The sequence below is a fragment of the Bos grunniens genome, chromosome 6, assembly GCF_055505025.1.
Source record: "Bos grunniens cultivar Pamir isolate PY7600 chromosome 6, Bosgru_T2T1.0, whole genome shotgun sequence".
NCBI lineage: Eukaryota > Metazoa > Chordata > Mammalia > Artiodactyla > Bovidae > Bos > Bos grunniens.
The window spans coordinates 14,742,615-14,764,846 of NC_141170.1; the positions used below are offsets into that span (position 1 = coordinate 14,742,615).

The 22,232-nt window shown below is 56.6% G+C and overlaps 1 protein-coding gene across 1 annotated transcript in view; it reads left to right on the top strand.

The window, feature by feature from the left end:
• The window catches only part of WFS1 (wolframin ER transmembrane glycoprotein), a 31,856-nt gene that overhangs the window by 3,838 nt on the left and 5,786 nt on the right, over positions 1-22,232 (top strand). Inside the window, exons 2-7 of the mRNA XM_086407515.1 lie at positions 4,256-4,488; positions 13,699-13,781; positions 14,241-14,385; positions 16,336-16,506; positions 18,213-18,293; positions 19,160-19,305. Coding sequence (XP_086263641.1) covers positions 4,257-4,488; positions 13,699-13,781; positions 14,241-14,385; positions 16,336-16,506; positions 18,213-18,293; positions 19,160-19,305 — 858 coding nt within the window. The 5' untranslated portion in view covers position 4,256. The remainder of the gene's footprint in view (positions 1-4,255; positions 4,489-13,698; positions 13,782-14,240; positions 14,386-16,335; positions 16,507-18,212; positions 18,294-19,159; positions 19,306-22,232) is intronic.

Genomic DNA, 22,232 nt, shown 5'->3' on the forward strand with positions numbered 1-22,232 from the left:
CACTCTGGATCTGACACAATGACAGGTTCCAAGCCTCCGCTCTGCTCTGACCGTGGGGTGGCGGTCGGGATTGACCGCCCCTCCTTGTAGGCATTGGAGGAGCCTTGGAGGCGGGGCGGAGTGCAATGCTGATGCTCTGTTCTGTGGTTGAGATTCAGGATGCCGGGCTGGGCCGGAGGGAGGGACCTGCTTTCTTTGGTCACAGAGCGAGATGGGGCCAGCTCTTCTCCAGCCAGGGCTCCTTCCCCCAGGCCAGACTGCCTCAGATGTACCTTGCAAAGCACGGAAGCAGGGATTCTGAGTGAATGAGATGCCGGAAAGAAGACTGTCAGAGAAGGAAGGACCAGACACCACTGTGGGTCCCTCCACCAGGAGAGCATCTGTAGTCTTCTCTGTGACCCATCCATGGCAATGGGTCATTTTGTTTGTTTTTAAGTAACAAGGCCTTTGATCCATAAAGGGTTTGGCCGACTCTCAGGAAATCTGAAAATTAATCCTCCTCTGTTCGTCCATTCTCACTAACTAGAGATTTCACTTTAAAAGTTTCGTTGTGATTGTAATGTGACATGCATGATACTTAGCCCAAGAGGCCAGCCAGAAGCTACCTGTTCTGAAATTTCTATTATAAGGTGTCTCTCAACTGAATGTGCCTTTGTTTTGCACTTGAGAGAAATGGCTTTTTTTTTTTTTAATGATTGATAGTTTGCAGACTGCTTTCTCTTTCTTCACACCCTTACACCCCAGAGCACCCCTTCACTGGAGGCATTATTCCCTCTTTACAGATGGGGAAACTGAGGCCTTGTGAGGTTACGTGCTCAGTCGCTCAGTTGTCCGCCTCTCTTCAACCCCATACACTGTAGCCCGCTAAGCTCCTCTTTTCTATCAGATTTTTCAGGCAAGAATACTGGAGTGGGTTTTCATTTTCTCTTCTAGGGGATCTTCCCAAACCAGGGATTGAACCCGCATCTCTTGGGTCTCTCGCATTGGCAGGTGGGTTCTTTACCACTAAGCCACCAGGGAAGCCCTGCTGCTGCTGCTAAGTCACTTCAGTCATGCCTGACTCTGTGTGACCCCATAGATGGCAGCCCACCAGGCTCCCCCGTCCCTGGGATTCTCCAGGCAAGAGTACTGGAGTGGGGTGCCATTGCCTTCTCTGAGAGAAGCCCTAAGTAGCTACTAAAGAAAGGTAGAACGGACATTCACTCCCTGTGTTGGCTTTTGGTGGAAAAATTGTGTCCTGCTGGTGAGGGATGGTGCTGTCCCTCCTGACCCATCCTTCCTCATAGATGGGGAGACAGACAGGTGTGAGTCCTTCTTGTCCACCTGGCAGAGAGGGCTCTCCAGGAGACATGCCTTGGGTGCTGTGTGGTTCCCTGAGAGCAGGTGATGGAGACAGGACTCGGGGCAGAGGCAGCTGGGAAACTCCCAGAAGGGGGCGAGTTGGGCCCTTGACTTGAACGACGTGTTGGATTGGTCCCGGCGGAGAGGTTACTTCCAGGTCTTGGGGGCACTTTGAGAGCTAAGGCGTGGGGGTCACAGAACTGCAGGTTTGGGAGTGAGTGACAGAGGAAGAGAAAGCATGGTGGGGATTGGATAGCAGAGGCAGGTGGACAGATTTTGAGAGGCCTCTTTTTCAGAAACAAGGTCTTTCTGAATGAGAGGCTCTGTGGTTTTGAATTCTAGCTCCAAGACTCTGAGCTACGAGGCCTTGGGTAGGGATCTCACCTTTCTGGAGCCGAGGTTGCTGTCTGTGAAAGCGGGTGAGCATGGAAGGACAGGTTATCTCACCATCCACCACAGCCGGGTAACACCAGGACGCTCCTCCCGGGCCAGCCACCCCCACCCGCACCCCTAGGAGAAATCGGTGGAAATTGCTGAGAAGGGCACGTTCCAGACATGCTTGTTGCGTTGTTAGTAGTGACAGAGGATCCCTGGTATAAGTCAGCTCTCCGAAGGCCAGCTGCCCTCTGCCACTCCAGGAAGGTAGCACTTGATTCCTGGGCAGTGGGAGCCACAGGAGATGGTGAGGTCAGACGTGACTCCTGTGGTTTGTCTCGGATCAGCCGGGGACCTGCACAGCTGGGTTCTGTCTGCCGAATCCGCGGCTGACTTTCCCCGTGCCCCCCCCACCCCAGCTGGCCGCCCGCCCACGGGGCCTGCCTGCCTGTCTACCCAGACGATGGATTTCACAAAAGTTGCCTCTTAGTTTGGTTCCCGGAAGCCTGGCGTTTGGGAACAGCATTGAGCACTGCGTTGGTTTCCAAGCAGAGATCTGTGTGGCTTGACAAGCTTTTGGTTCACAGCCAAGGGGATGTTTTAAAATAAGGGCTCGGTCCCTCCAAGGGAGTCGTGCCCAGATTGAAATCTCCAGGGTCCTTTGGCGAATGCAGGTCTGATCTCTGGAGCCTCCTCTGACTCTTCTGGTGACGGCGGTCTCCAGGCACGCTTCAGGTACCCACTCCTGCAGGCTTGGGGGAGCCGGAGCTGGACACTTTGGATACCTGGGAGCCTGGCCCTTTTGGTCTCTGATCTCATGTAGTCCTCACAGTACCCCCATTTACAGTCGAGGAAACTGAGGGGCAGAGAGGAATGTGACCCGCTCAGGACCCCAGAACTGGCAGCACAGTGGCTGTGGTGGGTTAGTTTGGGAGCCGGATTCCTCACCCCTGGCCTTGCCCTGCTCTGCTCTCATTTCCTCATCTCAATGAAGAGGGTGGACGTGGCCTTGAGCCTGGGGTGGGGGCCGTGGGATCCTTGGGGACAGCCCGCTCGGTGCATGCGGTCCTATCTGCTTCAGTGTCTGTGTCCACGGAAGCCCGTCCCCGCTCCCCAGGGCCCCGGCCTGGGGTCCCGGGGCTGGGGAAGGCCTGGAGCTCTCGGCCCCGCAGTCTGGGGCTCGTGGTCTCCCTCAGTTGTGTCAGTGGTGATTTTCACCTTGTTGCTAAACAACAGTATTGACTAATTGAGCCCTTTGCCCCTGTTGGTCATCGGATCTCTTTGCTTGTCAGTCTGTTCCAGTCATCGGTTCCGACACACCAGCCCCCCGGTTTCCATCACCCACGTCTAGCGTGGGCTCATATCCGGTGCCGTCAGGCTCGCCGAGTTGTGTCCTGGGGTTCAAGCCTGGTGTGGGGGCTTTGGAGTTGGCCAGGCCTGACCACATCCTGCTCCAGGGGCTGTGTTCCCCCCACACCTGTCTTCCACCCCTCTTCCTCTCCCCCTTTCCCTCCCTCCCTCTGCTTCTCATGTTTATTTTTTTTTAATATTTTATTATTCATTTATTTAGCTGTACCAGGTCTTCACTGAGGCATGCAGGATAATTTCGTTGCGGAATGTAGGATCGAATTCCCTGACCAGGGATCGAACCTGGACCCCTGCATTGGGAGCTCAAGAGTTTTAGCCACTGGACCACCAGGGAAGCCCCTCTCAAGTTTATTTTAAACTTCCACTTTGTGCCAGTGTATTCGTTTCCTAGGGCTCTAAGGAGAAATTGACAGAAACTTGGTGGCTTTAAACAGCAGAAACTTTGTCTCACAGCTCTGGAGGCACAGGTCCACGATCAGGATGTTGGCGGGGTTGGTTGTCCCGGGGGGCTCTGCGGGAGAGTCCTGCCTTGTCTTTCCTGACTTCGGGTGTTGTTGGTGTCTCTGGGCCTGCAGCCACGTCTCCCATCTCTGCCCCTCCTCTACGTGGCATCCTCTTCTCTGTCTGTGTGTTACCCTCTTATAAGGACCCCAGTCCTTGATTAGGGCCCACCCTAAGCCAGGATGCTCTCTTGTCAAGATTCTTGATTACATCTGCAAAGTACCCTGTCTTCCAAATAAGGTCCCCTGCACAGATTTTGGGTGGACAGACTGGGAGACCAGCTTCATTCCAGTGCAGCCAGATGCTGTCCCCAGGGCTCCATGTGGACCATCTCACTGAATCCTCCCGACCTGCCGCATCTCCATTTCTCAGATGAGCACACCCGAGGCCCGGGACTCAAGTCCTGGAGACTGAGGGTCCAGCTCATGGCTGCTGTGGGACCTGCCAGGCCAGCGGGCCTTGAGCAAGTTTCCTCCCTCAACTTCCTCATCTGTAAAATGGGAGTGTCTTTGCGGGGGCTATCGTGAGATTGAGTGAGATCACGTGGAATGCTGGGCAGCGCCCTTCCATTTCCCTTTGCCGTCCCGTCTCTCAACCAAAAGCTAGGGGCCAGGGCAGCCTGGGCCTGGCTGGCCTCGTGTATTTGACCCCCTGGTTTTTCTCGCATCAGGATGGCTTCCAGCGCCTCTCCTCCGAGCTCCTCTGGCCCCCAGCTTCCGCCGCCACCGCAGCCCCAGGCCCGCTCACGGCTCAACGCCACCACCTCGGTGGAGCAGGAGTTCAGCGGGGCGCCCCCCGCTCCTGGACCCCAAGTTGGACCTGGATCAGATGTGAGAGACCCAGCTGCCCCGGCCATGCCCCAGGCCTCGCGGGCCAGGAGCCGAGAGAGGATGGATGGAACAGGTAAGGGGCGGGCCCGGGATGCCGGACTGTCCTCCCCGGGGGGTGTTCTGTGGGCAGCGTGGACACCCAGGTCTTGGCATGTGGGCCACATGCCCCTGCAAGGTTCCTTCCACGGGCGGCTGTCCCCTGAAGTCGGGCCCAACCACTCCACCCAGGCCTGTCGACTCCCACCTCCCAGCAGGATCTGCTCCCAAGTTCATAGACTTGGGCTGCAGCAGATGTCATGTTTCCTTCCATTATTTATCATCGAATGCACTAGCTCCCACCTGCTCAGGGACTTGGCAGGTGGTCTGCACCAGGCGCTGTGTGGTGGGAGGTGGCGGGAGGCAGGCTCCCCTCTGGTCCCCCCCAGCACTCGGGGCGGCCCACGTCATCATCCCTTGTCCACCATGGCCACTCCTCAAGTGGCCATTTGGTCAGGTTGCTGTGCCTGGTCTGGGGGCCCCCCGTGGCCACTCCCCTTGGAGGCCAGCTGACACCCTGGAATTCACCTGGGCCCCTGGCCCAGGTCCCCACTGCCCTCTGGACCACCATCCTCCATGCCCAGGCCCGGCGGCCAAGGATGGCCCCAAACCCCAGTCCACTCTTGGGCGCCCCCCTCAGGTTTCCAGTCTGTCCCAGGAAGCACTTCTCAGGGGCCGAGATGAGATAGTGTGAGGCCCCGGGTGGGCTGGGACCACTGGTTGTTGTGCCATTGACATTGGGGGAGGGTCACCAGGGTTTGGTCAGTCCACCTGCTGCTCACTGAGCACGGCCTGGTGCCAGCCCTGAGTGGCCATCGGTGGCATAGGTGAGCCCTGCCTCTGAAGAGTCCACAATCTCCTGGAAACACGGGACCTGGGGAGCACAGAGGTGGCCCTGGTACTGGGCTAGGGAGGGAGCTGGAGGCCTGCCTTGGGAAGAGAGGATGCCTGAGCAAGTTGGAGCCTGTGGGGGGAGAGAGCACAGCACGGGCAAGGGCCAGAGGGAAGAACTGACCTTCCCTTGGGTGGGCTTGGCCTGGAGAGAGCCCTGGACCTCCCAGGTGATGGGGTGGAAGGAAGGATGGAAGGATCGGAGTGGTTATGCTTGTGTGTCAGGCTTGTGATTGAGCTACAGCAGGAGTGAGCAGGACCGGGCAGCGGGCTGTAACAGGAGCTGCCATGAAAGGCTCCTTTGCGCTTCGGGGGCTGTTGTAGGTGAAAAAAGCCTCAAGCCTTGCTGTGAGTTTCATAAAAGCAAGGATCCCTGGGTCTCCGGCTGTGATGTTTGGGGAGAACATAGCTGGCATCAATGTTGCTTTTTCTAATAACTCACGCGGTGCTTCTCAGTATGTCTGTCTTATACTCACAGTGACCAACCCTGTGAAATAGGGGCCTTGGCTTTCACTGTAGGTACAGCGATCAAAACAGAGCCCACTGGGGACACGAGCTCCAGGGGTGGTGAAAGCCCCGCGGCTTCTCTTCGTGGCTCACCGCCTGTTGGGCTTTCTGACCTCTGCCCACAGTAAGAAATACATGTACCGTAGTCATAACCTGGCCCACGCCCACGTGCCTGCATGCACACACACACGCACACGCACACGCAGTGGGGATGGAAATTTCCAAAACAATACTTGCCTTTACAGTGTGCCTGGCTGTCTGGTAAGTCTCCACGCTCTTGCTTTTATGTGCAAACAAATGCTGCTTTGGGCAGGTCAGTTGGTTCTGTGACCTTCTGGGTCGACGTCTGCAGTTTGAAAACCACTGTCTGGTTTGGCGCCAGTGCTGATTTCCTGCCCACCCCGGCCGGGACGCCAGAGCATGCGTCTCTCCATACGAGCTGTTTATGTATGGAGCATCCGGAGCACGAGGTGGTACAGAAAGGGCCGAGACAGCCGGGGTGGGATGCTTGGCTGGGCTATTGACCTTGAGCTGTGTGCCCTCTCCAGGGAGTCGGGACGCCTCTTTGAGACTGTTTCTGTGAAGTCAGAGCAGCCACGTGGAGCCTGCGTGCTGGGACCTCGTGCTCATCAGCCCGGCACGTGGGATGTGGTGCTGAGTCAAGGCCCCTGGTCCCTTAGGTACCTGTGTGGTGCTGTGGGGGAAGGGGTCCGTGCCCTGAGCTACAGAACCCGATGTGCTGCGTGGGTGTCATCAAGCCTCCTCCCCTCCTCCCCTTCCTCTTCAGGACCCTCCTGGGGGGTCGCCATGTGCGTTGAGGCATCCGTCCAGTTTTAGGGCCCCACCCAGTCCCTCTTGGGTGACCGGCCTTAACCTAGGCTTCGGGCCCCGTGTGTCCGCATGCAGCGACTTCGTGTGAGTGTCAGGCTCTTTTCTCCTCCTGGGAGGCTTGTGCTGCAGACTGTGCGTGTGTGTGTGTGTGTGCACGTGTGTGTGTGCACGTGTGCATGTGCTTTCTCGCGTCTTGCACCACCACAAGGCAAGATGCCGTGACTTTTGTGGTCACAGGGTCCTCTCCCCCAGGTGCTCCGTATGAGTTAACGGGGTCTCAGCCCCCACCCCACCCTTCTCCTGCTCACCCAGCCTTGTTGTTTTGTTTTCCCCTTGAGAAGCTGGCTGCCTGAGGTGACCACCCCCAGCTCAGCACCACCCCTACTCTGTGCAGAGGCCCCTGCCAGGTGCCCTGTGGACCCAGAGGCTTTACGTGACCCCTTACGGCAGCCCGAGAGAAAGGCTCTGTCCCTGTCTCCATTTAGAGACCAGGAAACCAAGCCCCTGACTTGCCAGAGTGACCAGCACTGAGTGATGATGGGTGCAGGGATCTCCCCCAGTCTCCTGTCCCATAAGGCCCCCTGCCCCCAGCAGAGCTACAGGGATCTCCCCCAGTCTCCTGTCCCATAAGGCCCCCTGCCCCCAGCAGAGCTGCAGGGATCTCCGGACTCTGGAGGGTGAACCAAGCCTGTGCTCCCCTGTGTAATTGTGCTGGACTAATGCCTACCTTACCCCAGAAACATACCCATTGGGCCCTTCTGAGCTCCACATCTCCTTCAGAGATCTCTGCTTTGTCTCCAAGGCCTTTGGGCAGACCCAGGCCTGATCCGGAATCTTGGTCCAGCCACAAACACCACCCCGCAGCCGCAGGGCGCGGAGACCAGGGCTGGAAACATGCTTGGTTTCAACCTGGGTGAAGCGAAACAGCCTCCGGGGACAGACCGAGTCAAGACTGCCAGTTTCAGATAAGGAGAGTCGGGAAACAGATGTGGTCTCCATTGGCTTCTGTCCCCGAGGGGAGGGGCGGAGAGTACTGAGCAAGTTCTGGGCAGGTTGGCGGCCTCGGGCTCCCAACCCCACATATCTGGGCTGTGCTGCGTCCCTTTCCTTTGTGCTGTCACCATTGCTGAATGGAACACAGCAGACCCCGCCCTGCCAGCCCTGCACAGCTCAGAGATCATCCACCCAGGGAGGGATTGGGGTTAGTTTTCATTAACTCCCCTGTCCATCTAGCAAAGTTCTGCTGAGCATCAGTCAAGTACCAGTAAGTACTTCCAAGAGGAAGATGGCATAGCACCTTCCAGGCTAGGCCTCACTTGTGGTCCTTGTCTATGTTAACTCACTTCTCCAGCCACGTCCAGTTCAGTTCAGTTCAGTCGCTCAGTTGTGTCCGACTCTTTGTGACCCCACAGGCTGCAGCACGCCAGGCCTCCCTGTCCATCACCAACTCCTGGAGTCTACTCATGTCCATTGAGTCAGTGATGCCATCCAACCATCTCATCCTCTGTCGTCCCCTTCTCCTCTGGCCTTCAATCTTTCCCAGCATCAGGGTCTTTTCAAATGAGTCAGTTCTTCGCATCAGATGGCCGAAGTATTGGAGTTTCAGATTCATCATCAGTCCTTCCGATGAATATTTGGGACTGATTCCCTTTAGGATGGACTGGTTGGATCTCCTTGCAGTCCAAGAGACTCTCAGGAGTCTTCTCCCAACACCACAGTTCAAAAGCATCAATTCTTCAGTGCTTAGTTTTCTTTATAGTCCAACTCTCACATTCATACATGACTACTTGAAAAAATATAGCCTTGACTAGATGGACTTTTGTTGACAAAGTAATGTCTCTGCTTTTTAATATGCTGTCTAGGTTGGTCATAGCTTTTCTTCCAAGGAGCATGCATCAGGGGTTAAGTAGAGGACCCCAGGCCACCAGCTGGTGAGAGGTCAAGTTGAGATGGAACACAGTCTGCGAGTCTGTGCTCAGCCACCGTGATGGCCTCTGGTGGCAGCGGTGACCACAGATGGAGCTCTGGAGTGCCCCAGGGCCCTGGGCCTGCCTCCTGCATTGCGGCTCAGAGCAGCACCCTGTGTACCAGCACAGCAGGGATGGCCCAGGCTGGTCTTCAGACTCGGGGGGGGTGAAGGCTCAAGGGAAGGGGGAGACAGAAGAACCAAGTAACTCTGTCCTCTGTGGGGGGCACCAGGCAGGGGCCATGGAGGACGAGGCGCCCTGTCTGCTAACCTCGCAGGGTTCACAGGCCCTCAGGAGTGCCAAGTCCACAAGGCCTCCAGTTCTGAGTGTGGGGCTGGCACTCGCTTAGGTGGCCACAGGGCTGCAGACAGGAATGGTGTCTGGAACCCCTGGTGGGTTCCGTTTGCCAGGAGGCATTCACCCTGGTGTTATCTGAGGGCCTGCCCAGTGGGTGCAGGAGATGGTGGGCAGGGCAGGCAGGGCCCACCTCTAGGAGGGAGACCCCGGGTCAGTGAGGGGAGGCCCAAACAGTGCAAGACACACAGGGCATGAGGGGCTCCACGGGTGATGGCTCTGGGCAGCGGTTGGACGTGGGGTCAAGAGGTCAGACAGTCTCAGGTAGGGCCTCGAGGGTCAGGGTATGGAGAATGGGTGTTCTGGGGAGCATTAAAGCCTTTAAATGAGATGAGCAGCGTGATTTCTGTTACATGGAGATGACCTTGGACAACCGTGGGAGCTGAGGCCAGCGGTGATGCAGGGCGGTGGGTGGACTGGGCTTCAGGAGAGCTAGACTGATTCCAGGCCTCTGGCTGGAGTCATCAGGTGGGCCTGGGGGGTGGGCAGGCAGTTTCACAGTGGGATTCAGAGCTGGACAGAGGGAATGGGCCCCGAGGAAGGCCGGGAGGTGAGAGGAAGGCCGGGATATGATGGGGTGAGGGGGTGGATGCAAAGCGCTGAGTCCCTGCTGCCCTGGGGACAAGTCACAGCCATAAACACTCAGTTTCTCCTTGTCCAGTGGAGGTGCTGGCTCGACGATCTCAGGAGCTCTGTACCCGGATTATTTATCCTGACTCTGATGGAAGCCCTGATCTGTCTGGTTGCTGTAGCATCCCTGTGACCCCCTCACTCTAGGATGACCTGTTGTGAGGACAGATGGCTGGGGCAGTGAGGCTCTCTCAGGTCTCGTGGCTTCCTCAGATCTCAGGACACTCGACAATATGCCCTTCATCCCTCACCTTTCCCCTCCTCTTTGCATTTCAAGTCTTGGGCGTCACCTCCTCCAAAAAGCCTCTCCCATCAGGATTGATGACTCCTGGCACCTCCATAGATTCCACTTGTGGACTGTGGCTGTCATCGCTGGCACCCTGGGTGGGTAGAGAGAGCTGGGGTTCCTACCTCTTTCTGCTCAGTGCCCTTGGCTCCCGGCATCCAGACCGGTCCAGGCGGGTGCTCGGTAAATGTCTGCTGGGTGAGTGATGAGGGGCAAGGTCCATGACCCCCGCTCGGGCCTGTAGGAAGCTGGGACCTCCTGGCTGGGACCCCCGCCTTAGAGCTCAGCCAGGCCCCTGGAAGAGGCGGGGTCACAAGGCTTGTCCTTCCTGTGTATTCATGAGAACCAGGGTTAGCATCTCGAAGGCTGATGGGGCACCCCTGGCGCAGGGTGACCCAGCTACCCACAGTGATGAGAAGGACACACGGGATGCCCTTGGGTTCTTGTCACCTTTCCCTCAGCTCAGCCCACGCGGCGGGCATCAGGAGAGGACCAGGGACTCTGGGAGGCCAAGGCTTTGCCCCAGGGCCAGTGATGTAGAAGGGCAGCAGCCCCGAGAGACGGGAGCAACAAAGTTGCTCACTGCGTGTTTCAGATTGTGCTCTTCTTCTCAGAGCCTTTGGCGTGCATTCAGCAGTTTAAACAATGCGCTCCAGCCAATCTAGATTGCAGCGGCCGGGTGAAACTGGAAGCCAGTTTCTCTCTCTTGCTCCCAGCCGGCTCCAGGAGAACTTGGTAGGGATCAAGGGGCTGGCAGAGCCCTCAGGGCTGCTGGGAGGAGATGCCTGAGGCTCCCCAGCCCAGGGACCCGGGGTGGTCCTGAAGAATGGGAGCATTTGACTTGCTCAGTACTCATCCTTGTCCATTTCTACTTAGAACCTGTTCAGATCAGGAAGGTGAGCTTGGCAGTTCAATCTCTGGGCCACACGTGTTCCAGGCGCCATGCGAGTATTTGGGGAGACAGAGCTGGAGACCCTTCCTTGTCGGTCCCCCATCCATTCATCCCCCTGTCTGTTCAGCATTTGCTGATTTGTGTCCTGCCCAGGGCATGGAGATGGGCCAGACCTGCTGGACACAGATCATCTCCATTAAAGGCCTGTGGGACCGTGAGAGATGCAAGAACACGGAGATGGGCTGTGCCGGGGGAGGGGACAATTTCCAGGGCCCTCCTTTCATTTCATGACAAAATGTTAGGCCATGAATAACTTCTGTGGAAAATGAATCATGGACAGAATAATCTTTTTAGCCAATAGATCTACACTTGAATCTTCCATGACCTTGGACTTGCAAATTCAGTTGGTCAGGAAAAGAGCTGTGAACTCGCAGGAGGTACCTGGTGTTGAACTAGGACACGTGGCCTCAGTGAGCCAGGGAGGCCCTGGGGTCAGCAGAGAGAGGTAGGGCATGGAGAGGGGAAGCAGACGCACCTTGAGAACACCCAACTCTGGACCAGGCATCTAATCTCAAGTGTCCCATTCTTCATTAACAGTCCTACTGGCTGGATATTGACGATGGGATTGGACATGAGTCTCGCACAGTCACACAGCACTTTGATGCTGTCAACTGAAGAAAAAAAAAAAAAGGCACAACCTAAAAGTTGAGAATTACATTTTATTTGGTGGACAAAATTGAAGACTTAACCCTGGAACACAGCCTCTCAGATCTCAGATTGCTCTGAAATACTGCTCCCAAGAGACGGGAGGAGCCAGGATACACAGGGGTTTTTGCAACAAAGACCAGGTAGTCGGAACATCAGTAGATTACTGTTAAAGAAAACCAGATATCTTGAGTCAGGGAATTTAGTGCTTTTCTGTGTATGGGGTAGATGCAAGAGTCTGGGCTCACGGAAATCATTCCTTTGATCTGCCCCTCAGCTCTCTGAGGTCAGTATCCTGTGCTTTCTCATCCTGTGTCTCCCCAGAGTGCATGGTAGGAGGGTCTGCCACATCCTTTGTTTACTGATAGATGCTCCATCACTCAGTTGTATCTGACTGTGACCCCATGGACTGTAGTCCGCCGGGCTCCTCTGTCCATGGAATTTTCCAGGCAAGAATGCTAAAGTGGTTTGCCACTCCCTTCTCCAGTTTACCGATAGGGTAGCAATGTTCTTTCACTCCTGAGGCTCAGAGTGCTAAAGATTCACACTCGGGTCGGATTTCTCTAACCCCACACACCCTCCTTCCCTGCCCTTCTCTTTGTTCTCTTAGCCTGAGCCCTTGGCCGGAGAGTGCATTCCAGGGCCGGCAGAGAGCGTGACAGCAGCCAGAAGGGAAAGCTGACCTTGATGACTTAAGAAGCACTGAGGTCCGGGGCCAGGGCTGGGGTGGATGTCCTGGGCCCAGGCCAAGTGAGGTCCCAGGACCTCGGTGAAGAAGCTCAGCAGGGGGAACTCCACAGCGGGACGGGTATCATCATGTTTGCAAGCCATCCACCAAGAGGGGTGCAGCACAGGGGCCTGTGAGTCTCAGGAAGAATCTTCCCCTTTGAGCCATCCCCAGCCACCTGCTTCCCCTTTGAGCCATCCCCAGCCACCTGCTCCCACTCCTGTGTGCCCCAAACTGGACGTGGCCACTCTGCCTTTGAACTTCAGAGCTGTGTCACTGTAGGCCCCTGCCCTGCTGCCTCCCGACCGGGCACCCTGCACACAGGGGCTAACTCTGAGCCTGGTGGATGGAGCTGGTCCTGGGAAAGGTCTGGAGAGATGGGTTGGGATAGCTAGACATCCAGCACTGTTCCTAGGGACTGCTCTTATTTCCCTGAATTAGAGATCAAGAGTCTGTTAACCCCAGATAAGCACCTGCTAAGATGGGAGGTGACCATGGGTGGAGGCCAGGTGTGGTGTCGGGCAGAGGCCCCCTGTATTGGTTGCTTAAACCGGAAAAAGGGACTGGTGAAAAGTGATTAAAAAAAAACACAACTTTTTGTTATGCTACACACTGCAGGAGAGGTTATAGTGAAATCAGTGAAGTTACATGATGCTTTTATAACTTAAGATAACGTTTTATGAAGTAAATATTGCACGAGGTATGTGATATTTGGACCCTTGGATCAAGTAATTCGCCTGAAGAACCCACGCCAGGAAAATGCCCCCCAAATAAAAATACACGCACAGACTGGTTTGTGGCATTGTTTTAGAAAATTAGGGAGTCTGGGCATAATCTAAAGGTCCGATGGAGAGGAGAGGCCCAGAGGCCCTGAGTGTCCCCGCGGTGGGATTTCTGAGCCACTGAAGTGGTACATTTCACTGCAGAGCCACATGCAAAGTTGGTTGTGCAAATATATATGTGTATATTTCAAAATGTATGTACTGTGATTATGACCTCCCAAAGTCAATCGTGTGTAGATGACTGTCTTGGAAAACATAGATTTGGTTTGTTTATTGGGATGCTTGGCATTGGGGTGCAGGTTCTTTAAATCATTAAATAAAGAACCTCAGGGGCTTTCATTCCATCTCTTGCATCTTTCTAGAGCCCTGTTCAAGCCTGAGATCAGCTGCTCTGGCTGCAGTGAACCCCAGGGGCGAAAGTGGTTATTGGTCTGTGCCCCGCTCTGTCCTTGTGCCTGGAACAGGGGTTCCTTCCTGGAACCCCTCAGCAGCTTTGCAGTCCCTGTTCCCTGGCTGTGCAGCAACGGAAGGAGCATCCTGGCGGGCCCTCTCCACACCTGCTCTCATGCTCCTGACTCGGGGCTGAAGCCCGTTTCTGCCAGCCCCTCTCGTCCTCCAACAAGCGATAAGGACCAGCGTGGTGACAGTCCGTCTGCTTGCTTTCCTGTGTTAAAGGACCTGCAAAGGGAGATGTGGACACGCCCTTTGAGGAAGTCCTGGAGAAGGCCAAGGCTGGGGACCCCAAGGCACAGACGGAGGTAAGGACCAGTGTCCGCGGGGAGCTCGGGCTGCGCCCAGGACAAGCTAGTGCTGAGCCTGCTATCTGGGCTTGGGTACAGCCTGCCTGTACCTGCCATGCGTGGGCCCCCATGTGTGGGGTTTCCATGTTTGTGGCGTGTTGCTTTTCTTCCCACCACTCTTCGGGGAGCATGTACGTGCTCACCTCTGTCCAGCTCACACCTGAACTTGGGCATCACCTCCTCTGATGCCAGCCCTGCCTCCTGCCTGTCCACATGACCCCACCCTCTCTCTCATTTCATCAGTGGAAGGGTGGGGTCCCCACACCCCGCTCTGGCTTGGGAGCACTGGGTGGACAGGGTGAGGGAGCCCAAGGTTGCCTGGTTTGGGGGCGGGGCAAGGCAGGATGTGGACTGGGGGCCCGGGCGCTGCACGGGGAGGCTGCCGCGGTGTGTGGTGTGACCAGATCCCTCTTGCAGGTGGGGAAGCACTACCTGCAGCTGGCCGGCGACGGGGACGAAGAGCTCAACAACTGCACCGCCGTGGACTGGCTGACCCTCGCCGCCAAGCAGGGCCGGCGCGAGGCCGTCAAGCTTCTCCGCCGATGCCTGGCGGACAGGAGAGGTAGGTGAGGCGGCTCGGAGGGACCCACGAGGGATGCTGTACTACTCTGCTAAATTAACCAACCGAAATAACAACAGGGAAACCTGGTGCTGGCAACGCTGTTGGGAAAAATGAGTGTGGTTTCTGCTGTACTCATGGCTCTGCCTCATAGATGGTTTGGGAGTATAACATGGGATATTTAGGGAACAAAGCCATTTTCATCCTCTTTAACTTGTGGTGGGGTCTACAATGAGATATACCATCTGGGTTCTCATCCAAATTGAGGAGTAGACCATGGAGCCAAGTTGGAGGGCATGACAGGCCTGAGGTATGAGTAGCACTTTCTGAACTGACTTTCCATCCGGTCTGAGCGGAGCAGCTACGGACTGGGGGCCAGAGAAGGGCCCACCCAGGCTAGCACTCGGAGCCAGGACGGGCGTGGGTGTTGGGGGGCAGTGATGTGTAGCCTAGCCACTTGGGGACACTTACTATGTTATCCTGCCCAAGGGAAATGGTTCATTCCTGGTGTCAGGGTAAAGTGCTTCCTGAAGCTTCAAACCTCAGAAGAAAGATGAAAGTGTGTGTGTCTTAAAGGGGACCTCCTTTTTCCCGCTCAGATTGCAGAAGTGTTTATGGTTGTTATAGAAAACTTGAACTATATAGAAAACATAAAGATAGAAATTATCTCTAAAAATTATCTATAAACCCAGAGAGAAGTGCTCCGTAGTTTACTGTTTTTCCTTCTGGTTTTATATTGGAATTTTTTTTTAAACGTTAGGGTTATCATATAGATATATATAAAACAAAATTTGTATACAGTATTTTTATGTATATATATTTATTATGTATGTATATATATATATAAGATATATATAGAAATGATATTTATTAACATTATTTAGTATTGTATAGAGTCTCCTTTCTCTGGACATTAGGCTGATATCTTTAATGATTTAGAACTGTCATGTTCTGCTGGCCAGAATTTCTTACCAAGCCAGCCTCCCTTGCTCCAGGGCAGGTGGGATGGTCTTGCCCTGGCCAGTCGAGTCAGTGTGGCCCCCAGAGTTCACAGTTGGAGCCAGTGGTCTTCCCAGAGGCCCTGAGGGGGGTGGCCAGGGCAGGCCTGAGGACTGGCTGGCGTGTAAGGGAGGGGGCCAGGTCTCACGGAGCCCACACCCTCCACCTTCTCACTGAACGCGTCCTGATCATAAAAGGAACGTGGGCTCCGGTGGAAGGTTAGGGAGATGCTCCAAAGGAGAAAATAATATCAGTCCGCCACCCACATTCTCACTGTCCCCTGGGGTGGGGGTAGCCGGGCTGATGTTCCTGGTAGTCCGTGTGCAGGGGGAGAGGCGGCCGCTAAACGGCCCATGAAACCTGCTCCCCATCTTTCTGTGGGCGAGCCTTGCCCCCTGGGAAAGGGCCACCTACGTGGGGACACTGCTCCCGGCTGCCCTCAGGAAGGGCTGATGCTGTGAGTGTAGGGGTGCCCCCCGTCTTGCAGCCTGGCCGCTCACTGCAGTGAGACTGACTGGGGTTTGAGACCAGCTCAGCCTCTCTGACTCTGTGGCCTTGGCGCCAAGTCCAGGCCACCACCCCTGGGTGCCTCAGTTTCTCCATCTGTAAGATGAGAAGAGTAGCACCCCACCAGAAGGGTCCTTGTGAGGCAGAACCTGGGAGGGGAAGGAGCCAGGAAGGTGGGGAGGCCTTGCCCAGCACCAGCCCTCCGTGGCCACTCAGCGAGCATCTGCTGAAAGGCCAGGCCGAGCCTCCCACCCTTGGGGACTCAGGCCAGACACTTGTCTGGCTGGACCTTCGTTTCTGCCCTGGTGATGAAGATGCCTGCAAAGCCACTCATGGGAATCTCTTCCCAAGCCCCTTCAGGCGGGGCTGGCCGGGGCTGGGGCATCCCTGCCAGCTTCCAGGCGGGCAAGCGGGCGGCCCCAGGCCTCTGACGCTTTCCTCTCTCAGGCATCACCTCCGAGAACGAGCAGGAGGTAAGACAGCTGTCCTCTGAGACCGACCTGGAGCGGGCTGTGCGCAAGGCGGCCCTCGTCATGTACTGGAAGCTCAACCCCAAGAAGAAAAAGCAGGTGGCCGTGGCGGAGCTGCTGGAGAACGTGGGGCAGGTCAACGAGCACGGTACGCGCTCTGTCCGTGGGGCCTCCTGGGCTTCTGTGCCGGGATCCTGGGGGCTCCTTTATGGGAGCTGGCATGGGGGGCTCCAGGGAGCTTCTCGCAGGTGTCCTGTAAGGCTGCGGAGTGTCCTTCCTGGGTGTCCTGTTCCTGGCGCCCATCAGGGCCCCCCCAGCTCTGGTTCTACCTGACCCGCTCCACCCCTAGGGTTCTCTCACCTGCTGCCCACGGGCGGAGCTGCAGGTCTTGGCATGTCCAGGGTGTCCTCCTCCTCCTGAAGGGGACAGGGAGTGGGGAGGGTGAGAGGTGCCAGCAGTGACCTGGGTCCCCGAATCCCTGAGAGCCTCTCCAGGGCTGGCTCCTTTGCCAGCCTCTTCAGTGCCCCCACCTCCTTCTAACCCGGCTTTCCGAGAAGGGCACGGGCAGCTGGAAGGACAGATGGACCAGGAGAGTGGGCGTTACTGACTGGGTGTGGTCTCTCCATTTCCAGGGTCTGGGCTGACTTCTGTCTCTTGGTAACCTTGATAAGCACCTGGCCAGGGCTCCATCCAGCTCCCTCCTGCCCCGAGGGGGAGATGGTGGGGGTGGGGCTGGGGCCACCTGCCGACACATCAGAGATGAGTGGGTGGGCACCTCTGCACCTTCTCCAGGCCGGACTCTTGTCTGATCTCTGATCCTCTGGGGTCTGACAGAGGCGGCCGTGAGGCTTGGGGCTCCAGTCGCAGGACCCCCGAGAGGCGTGCTTGACCTGACAGGTCCGGCCGCCCCTCGTGGAGCCCCAGTGACCCTGCGGGACCATGGCCCCGCCCCGTTCCTGCTGCCCCCTCACCCACTCTGGGCTCCCGTGGCCCCTCTCAGTCACGGTGCCCCTCCCCTTGTGTAGTCTCACCCTGTGGTCCAGCCCCTACCTGACCCGACCCTGCAAAGACCACTTGGAGCCTGACATGGGAGAGCCCAGTGAACGCCTGCCTGGGTGTGGGCATTGTGGGGGGAAGGTGTCGACAGAGGGCAGGATACCTCAGTCCTGGCTCTGTGTTCACCCACTGAACCGACTTTTGCACCAGGGCTGGGGACACAGGAAGGCCTGCCCGGTGGCCCTGGGGAGCTTGGTTTCTTCCAGGGGAAGATCACACCAAGGGACAATGTCAGCAAAGGTGTCTGGGGGCCGGCTGTGCTGATCAGAGAGTGTGGTGTGTCCAGGGCTTGGTCTGTGCCCAGCGGGGCCCACGTCACCTTGTAATGGAGATTGAGCAGTGGTGGTCCCAAGGGTTGACCTTGCACAGCCCTCCAGGGCTGCATGGGGGACACTGGCAAGTTTCTGGGGGCTTGCAGGGGATGGGGGCTTCCCTCATAGCTCAGTTGGTAAAGAATCTGCCTGCAATGCAGGAGACCCCAGTTCAATTCCTGGGTCGGGAATATCCGTTGGAGAAAGGATAGGCTACCCACTCCAGTATTCATGGTCTTCCCTGGTAGCTCAGCTGGTAAAGAATCTGCCTGCAATGCAGGAGACCTGGGTTCGATCCCTGAGTTGGGAAGATCTCCTGGAGAAAGGAAAAGGCTACCCACTCCAGTATTCTGGCCTGGAGAATTCCATGAACTGTGTAGTCTGTGGGATCGCAAAGAGTCAGACATGACTGAGCGACTTTCATTCACTCATTGCAGGGGATGGGGCAGTCAGCTGGCCTTGACTCTCCCCCGCTCTGTCCCTGCAGATGGCGGGGTGCAGCCCGGGCCCGTCCCCAAGTCCCTGCAGAAGCAGAGGCGGGTGCTGGAACGCTTGGTCAGCAGTGAATGTGAGTACGGCCGCCCGTCCTGTGCTAGCGACACCTTTGGCCATGCTGTCGCCCCCACCACCCCGGGCTTCATGTCTGCGCCCCCCGACTCCCCATCAGTCCAGGCCCGGCCCCCAGGGTCTCAGAGGCTGACAGATCTTCCTTCCAGTCCCTTCAGGGCTATTGGTTGGGTGTTGGTGTTCTGGGCTCTGGGATTTGGACCCCACCCACTGGGAGCACATACACACTGGAGGGACGAGAGGGCAGTGTAACTGTCCCTGATGGAGAAGGATGATGTGAGCCAGCAATGGTGGGGAGGTGGGTAGCCCGCAAGGGGCAAGGAGGTGGATGCTCCAGACTGAGTGAGCGAACCTCATTGGCAAAGGCCTGGGAGCACCCAGCTGGGAATGGGGGCTGCCGCCAGCATGGGCTGTGGGGAGGTGGGGATATCGGGCTGAACTTGGGGGTGGGGGGTAATGAAGATTTGGGCACGTGCCTGGCACATAGTAGGGCCTTGGAGGATGCGTATTGGCTGGAGGGGCTAGTAGGTGGCTGGGCTGCAGGGGTCAGGGCCGAGGGAGTACGGGGGTCCGAGCAGCACGGGCGGAAAATGTTCTGAAGAAGGGTCCGCATGGAGCCTGGCTCAGGCAGCCCCCCAGGACTTGAAGGGTGGGGGGACACTTCTGGCGAGGGACGGTGGGTCCCCAAGGCCAGGAGGCCTTGGCAAGCCGGCCTGCCTTTCTCTCCTCTCATTGTCCGGGCCCGAGAGGGGTCGCCCGTCTCCAGCCTGACCCCAGCACAGCTGCTGCCCACCATGTGCCCATCTCCACGGGGCGGCAGTGCTCACGGTCTCACCGACCTCGCGTGTGTCCTCTCCTGTGCTTCAGCCAAGAGCTACATAGCCCTGGACGATTTTGTGGAGATCACCAAGAAGTACGCCAAGGGCATCATCCCCACCGACCTGTTCCTGCAGGACGACGATGATGACGAGGTGGCGGGCAAGAGTCCCGAGGACCTACCCCTGCGCCTGAAGGTGAGCCCTTGGCCCGGGCCACCTGCCTGCCCGGGTGCCCCCCAGGAAGCTGTAGGTGGGAGACCTTGCCCAGCAGGGAACCTCCAGGGCTGTGTCGCTTGTCCTGGATAGGCCTGTGCCGCCAGGTCGTCCACATAGCTGCATAAGGATGCGTCCTCATGAAAGGAGGCCTCCTGCACACGCTCAGGCTCTGGAGGCAGGGGCGCTGTTGGCGTCGGGCGGGCCCAGTGGTTGCTGGATGTGCACGGGCACCTTTGCATCTTTCCCTGCAAAACGCCATGTGGGGAGCAGGGTGCTGTGCGCTGGAGACCACCTTTCACTTAGACTCCATCCTTTGGAAAAATTGTCTGTTTATGGCCCAGAGGAGAGGTCAGTTCCTCGAAGGTGCCTCCCCCCAGAAGCAAAGTGCGGTCTTGTGTTCAGGAGGGCTCTGCGGTGGTGCCTGTTTATCTGGATCTGCAGCGGTTCGAGGAGCGAGCGGGTGTGGAGAGGGTGGCAGGGGAGGTGACCGAGGGCAACCTGAAGGTGGACGGGGGTGGGGAGGAAGCTCGTGTTCACCACCGCCTCCCACCAGGGAGCAGCCGTGATTACAAGGGATGAGCACGGAGCGTCTGGATCTGTGCCGACAGCCAGGAGTGGCTGCTCATGCTCCTGGAGTCACAGCTTTTGTTTTCCTGGCCATGTGGTTTGTGACTAAAGGGGGCAGATATAAGCCTTGGTGAAGTGTGACCACGGCCCCCTTCACCAGTTTCCCCAAGTTCAGCTCAGGGGGTTGAATTCGTCTTCTGTATCCCCCTTTGCTGAGAGCACCAGGATTTTCAGAAGTCTGGCCACCTGGCCCCAGACAGGTCCATCCCCACTCGTGGCCAAGGGGACCCGGCCAGCACAGGGGGCCTCTGGGCAGGCAAAGCATCACAGAGCCCCTGGCATTGGTCCCCCAAGAGTCTGTAGGGTTCTGTGCTTCCCCAGCTCCTGGGCTCGTGTAACCTGCCCACAGTATGGTTGGAGTGTGAGCAGGGTTGGGGCCGGTGATGGGACGTGTGCTGGTGTGTCCTCATCCCAGACACGGCCTCAGTGTAAGCCCCGTGCTAGGGGCTGAATATGGGGGCTCAGAAAGCCGCCCTTGTGGGTTGAGAGGCCACCTCTGGGAAGCAAGTTCCTCAGAGAAGCTGTAGCCCAGAGGGTGGGTGTGAAGGCCACGCTCCGGACCAGCAAGCTTGCTGAGAGCCCCTGAGGGCAGGTAGGGCGTCGGGGTGAAGGTTCTGAGGCGCAGGGTCAGGACGGCCCAGGAGCTGGGCCAGGGAGGTCACCGCTTTTATTGAGGGCCCACCTGGGGGCAGGCCTGGGCTAAGTGTGTTCCAAATGCCATGAGAGAGGCATGTTCTCACTAACATGAGAGAGGAAAGGTGGAGCGTTTGCCATGGTTCTTGGCTAAAGAGGAGGTGCTCCCCAAATGCCAGTGAGGGTCAAAGGTGAGGGAAGAAGACCCGTGGGCCAGGCGGTCCCAGCCTGGACAGCCTAGTTTGCATTGTCCTGGCATACTTACTAATAATGCCTGCTTTCAAAAGCATCTCAGTGTGGACAGCAAGTTAAGTCACATTCCTTACCGGCAACAAACTCGGTGCTGTAAGATGTCTGAAGCTCCTTTTTGTGAAAAAGAGATTTTAAGTATCCTGACAAGAAACAAGGCTATTTTTAAATTTTTTTCATTTTTTGCAATTGTTGTCAGAGCACTTTCATTGCTTTACAATTTATCTCATTAAAAGTGTTCTGGAAGGCTTCCCTGGTGGCTCAGTGGTAAAGAATCTGCTTGGCAATGCAGAGGACACAGGTTCGATCTCTGATCTGGGAAGATCCCACATGCTGTGGAGCAACTTAACCCGCAAGTACAAGTACTGAAGCTCGTGCACCTAAAAGCCTGTGTTTCACGACAAGAGAGGCCACTGCAGTGAGAAGCCCACGAACTGCATCGAAGAGTAGCCCCGGCTGTCTGCGACTAGAGGAAAGAGCCCACGTGGAAACAAAAGACCCATCTCAGCCAAAAAAAAAAAGTGTTTTGGAAAAGAGAGAATGAATTGGAGCAGAATGAATTTCCTGGAGCTCAAAGCTGTCCCGGCTTTTATTAACCACCCCCTGGGGACAGAGAAGGGGCATGTGCCTGGGGAGGGCCCGGCACCCCCAGTGGAAAGTGCCAGACACCCCTCTGCAAGCTGACGTGACCCCCAGGGATGTTCCAGGCTCCAGGCTTCTCCAGCCTTTGTGACAGATGAAACCTTCTTAAAGATGGATTCAGAAATGTCTTAAAATCCTAACAGTGTTCGCATCACATTATTGAAAGTCCAGCACGTGGACGTTCGCTTAGGTCTAAGCAGGGTCTCAGTGAACCAGCCCGGACCCTCTGGGCGAGCGGTGGCCTCCTTGGTTGGCTGCCCAGGTCAGTACCGGGCAGTTCTCTTCGGTTTTTCCCGTCAGCCAGGCGTGTCCGTGCTGAAGGCTGCTGGTGACTGCAGCCTGGGTCAGGGTGCCCTTTCCCGTCCTGTCATGAACTGACTCCCTACTCGTTTTTTAAAAACTTCTTTCCTGCTCAAAGTGAAGTTCATTTTAATTTGGACTGCCTCTACAGAAAAGGTTTCTAGTCTCACAATTTGGTGGGGTCCCAAGTAGTAGGGCTTGGGTAGAAGCGACAGGGGACAGAACAGGGACCTTAAAGGACAGCTGTGGTCACGGCGGCCACAGGGGCTCACTGTGCCAGCAGAGGCCAGCACTGTTGGACTTCAGGTTCTAGAATCTTCGTTGTCTTTTAAATGTCCTCTCAACCGTGTGATTGTGTGGTCTCAATAGGCAAAAAAAAAAAACCAAAAAAACAATAAATAATGTGAATGGTTTTGAGCATTAGGAGTTGTTTCAGGTTAATTTTAAGGTGCCAG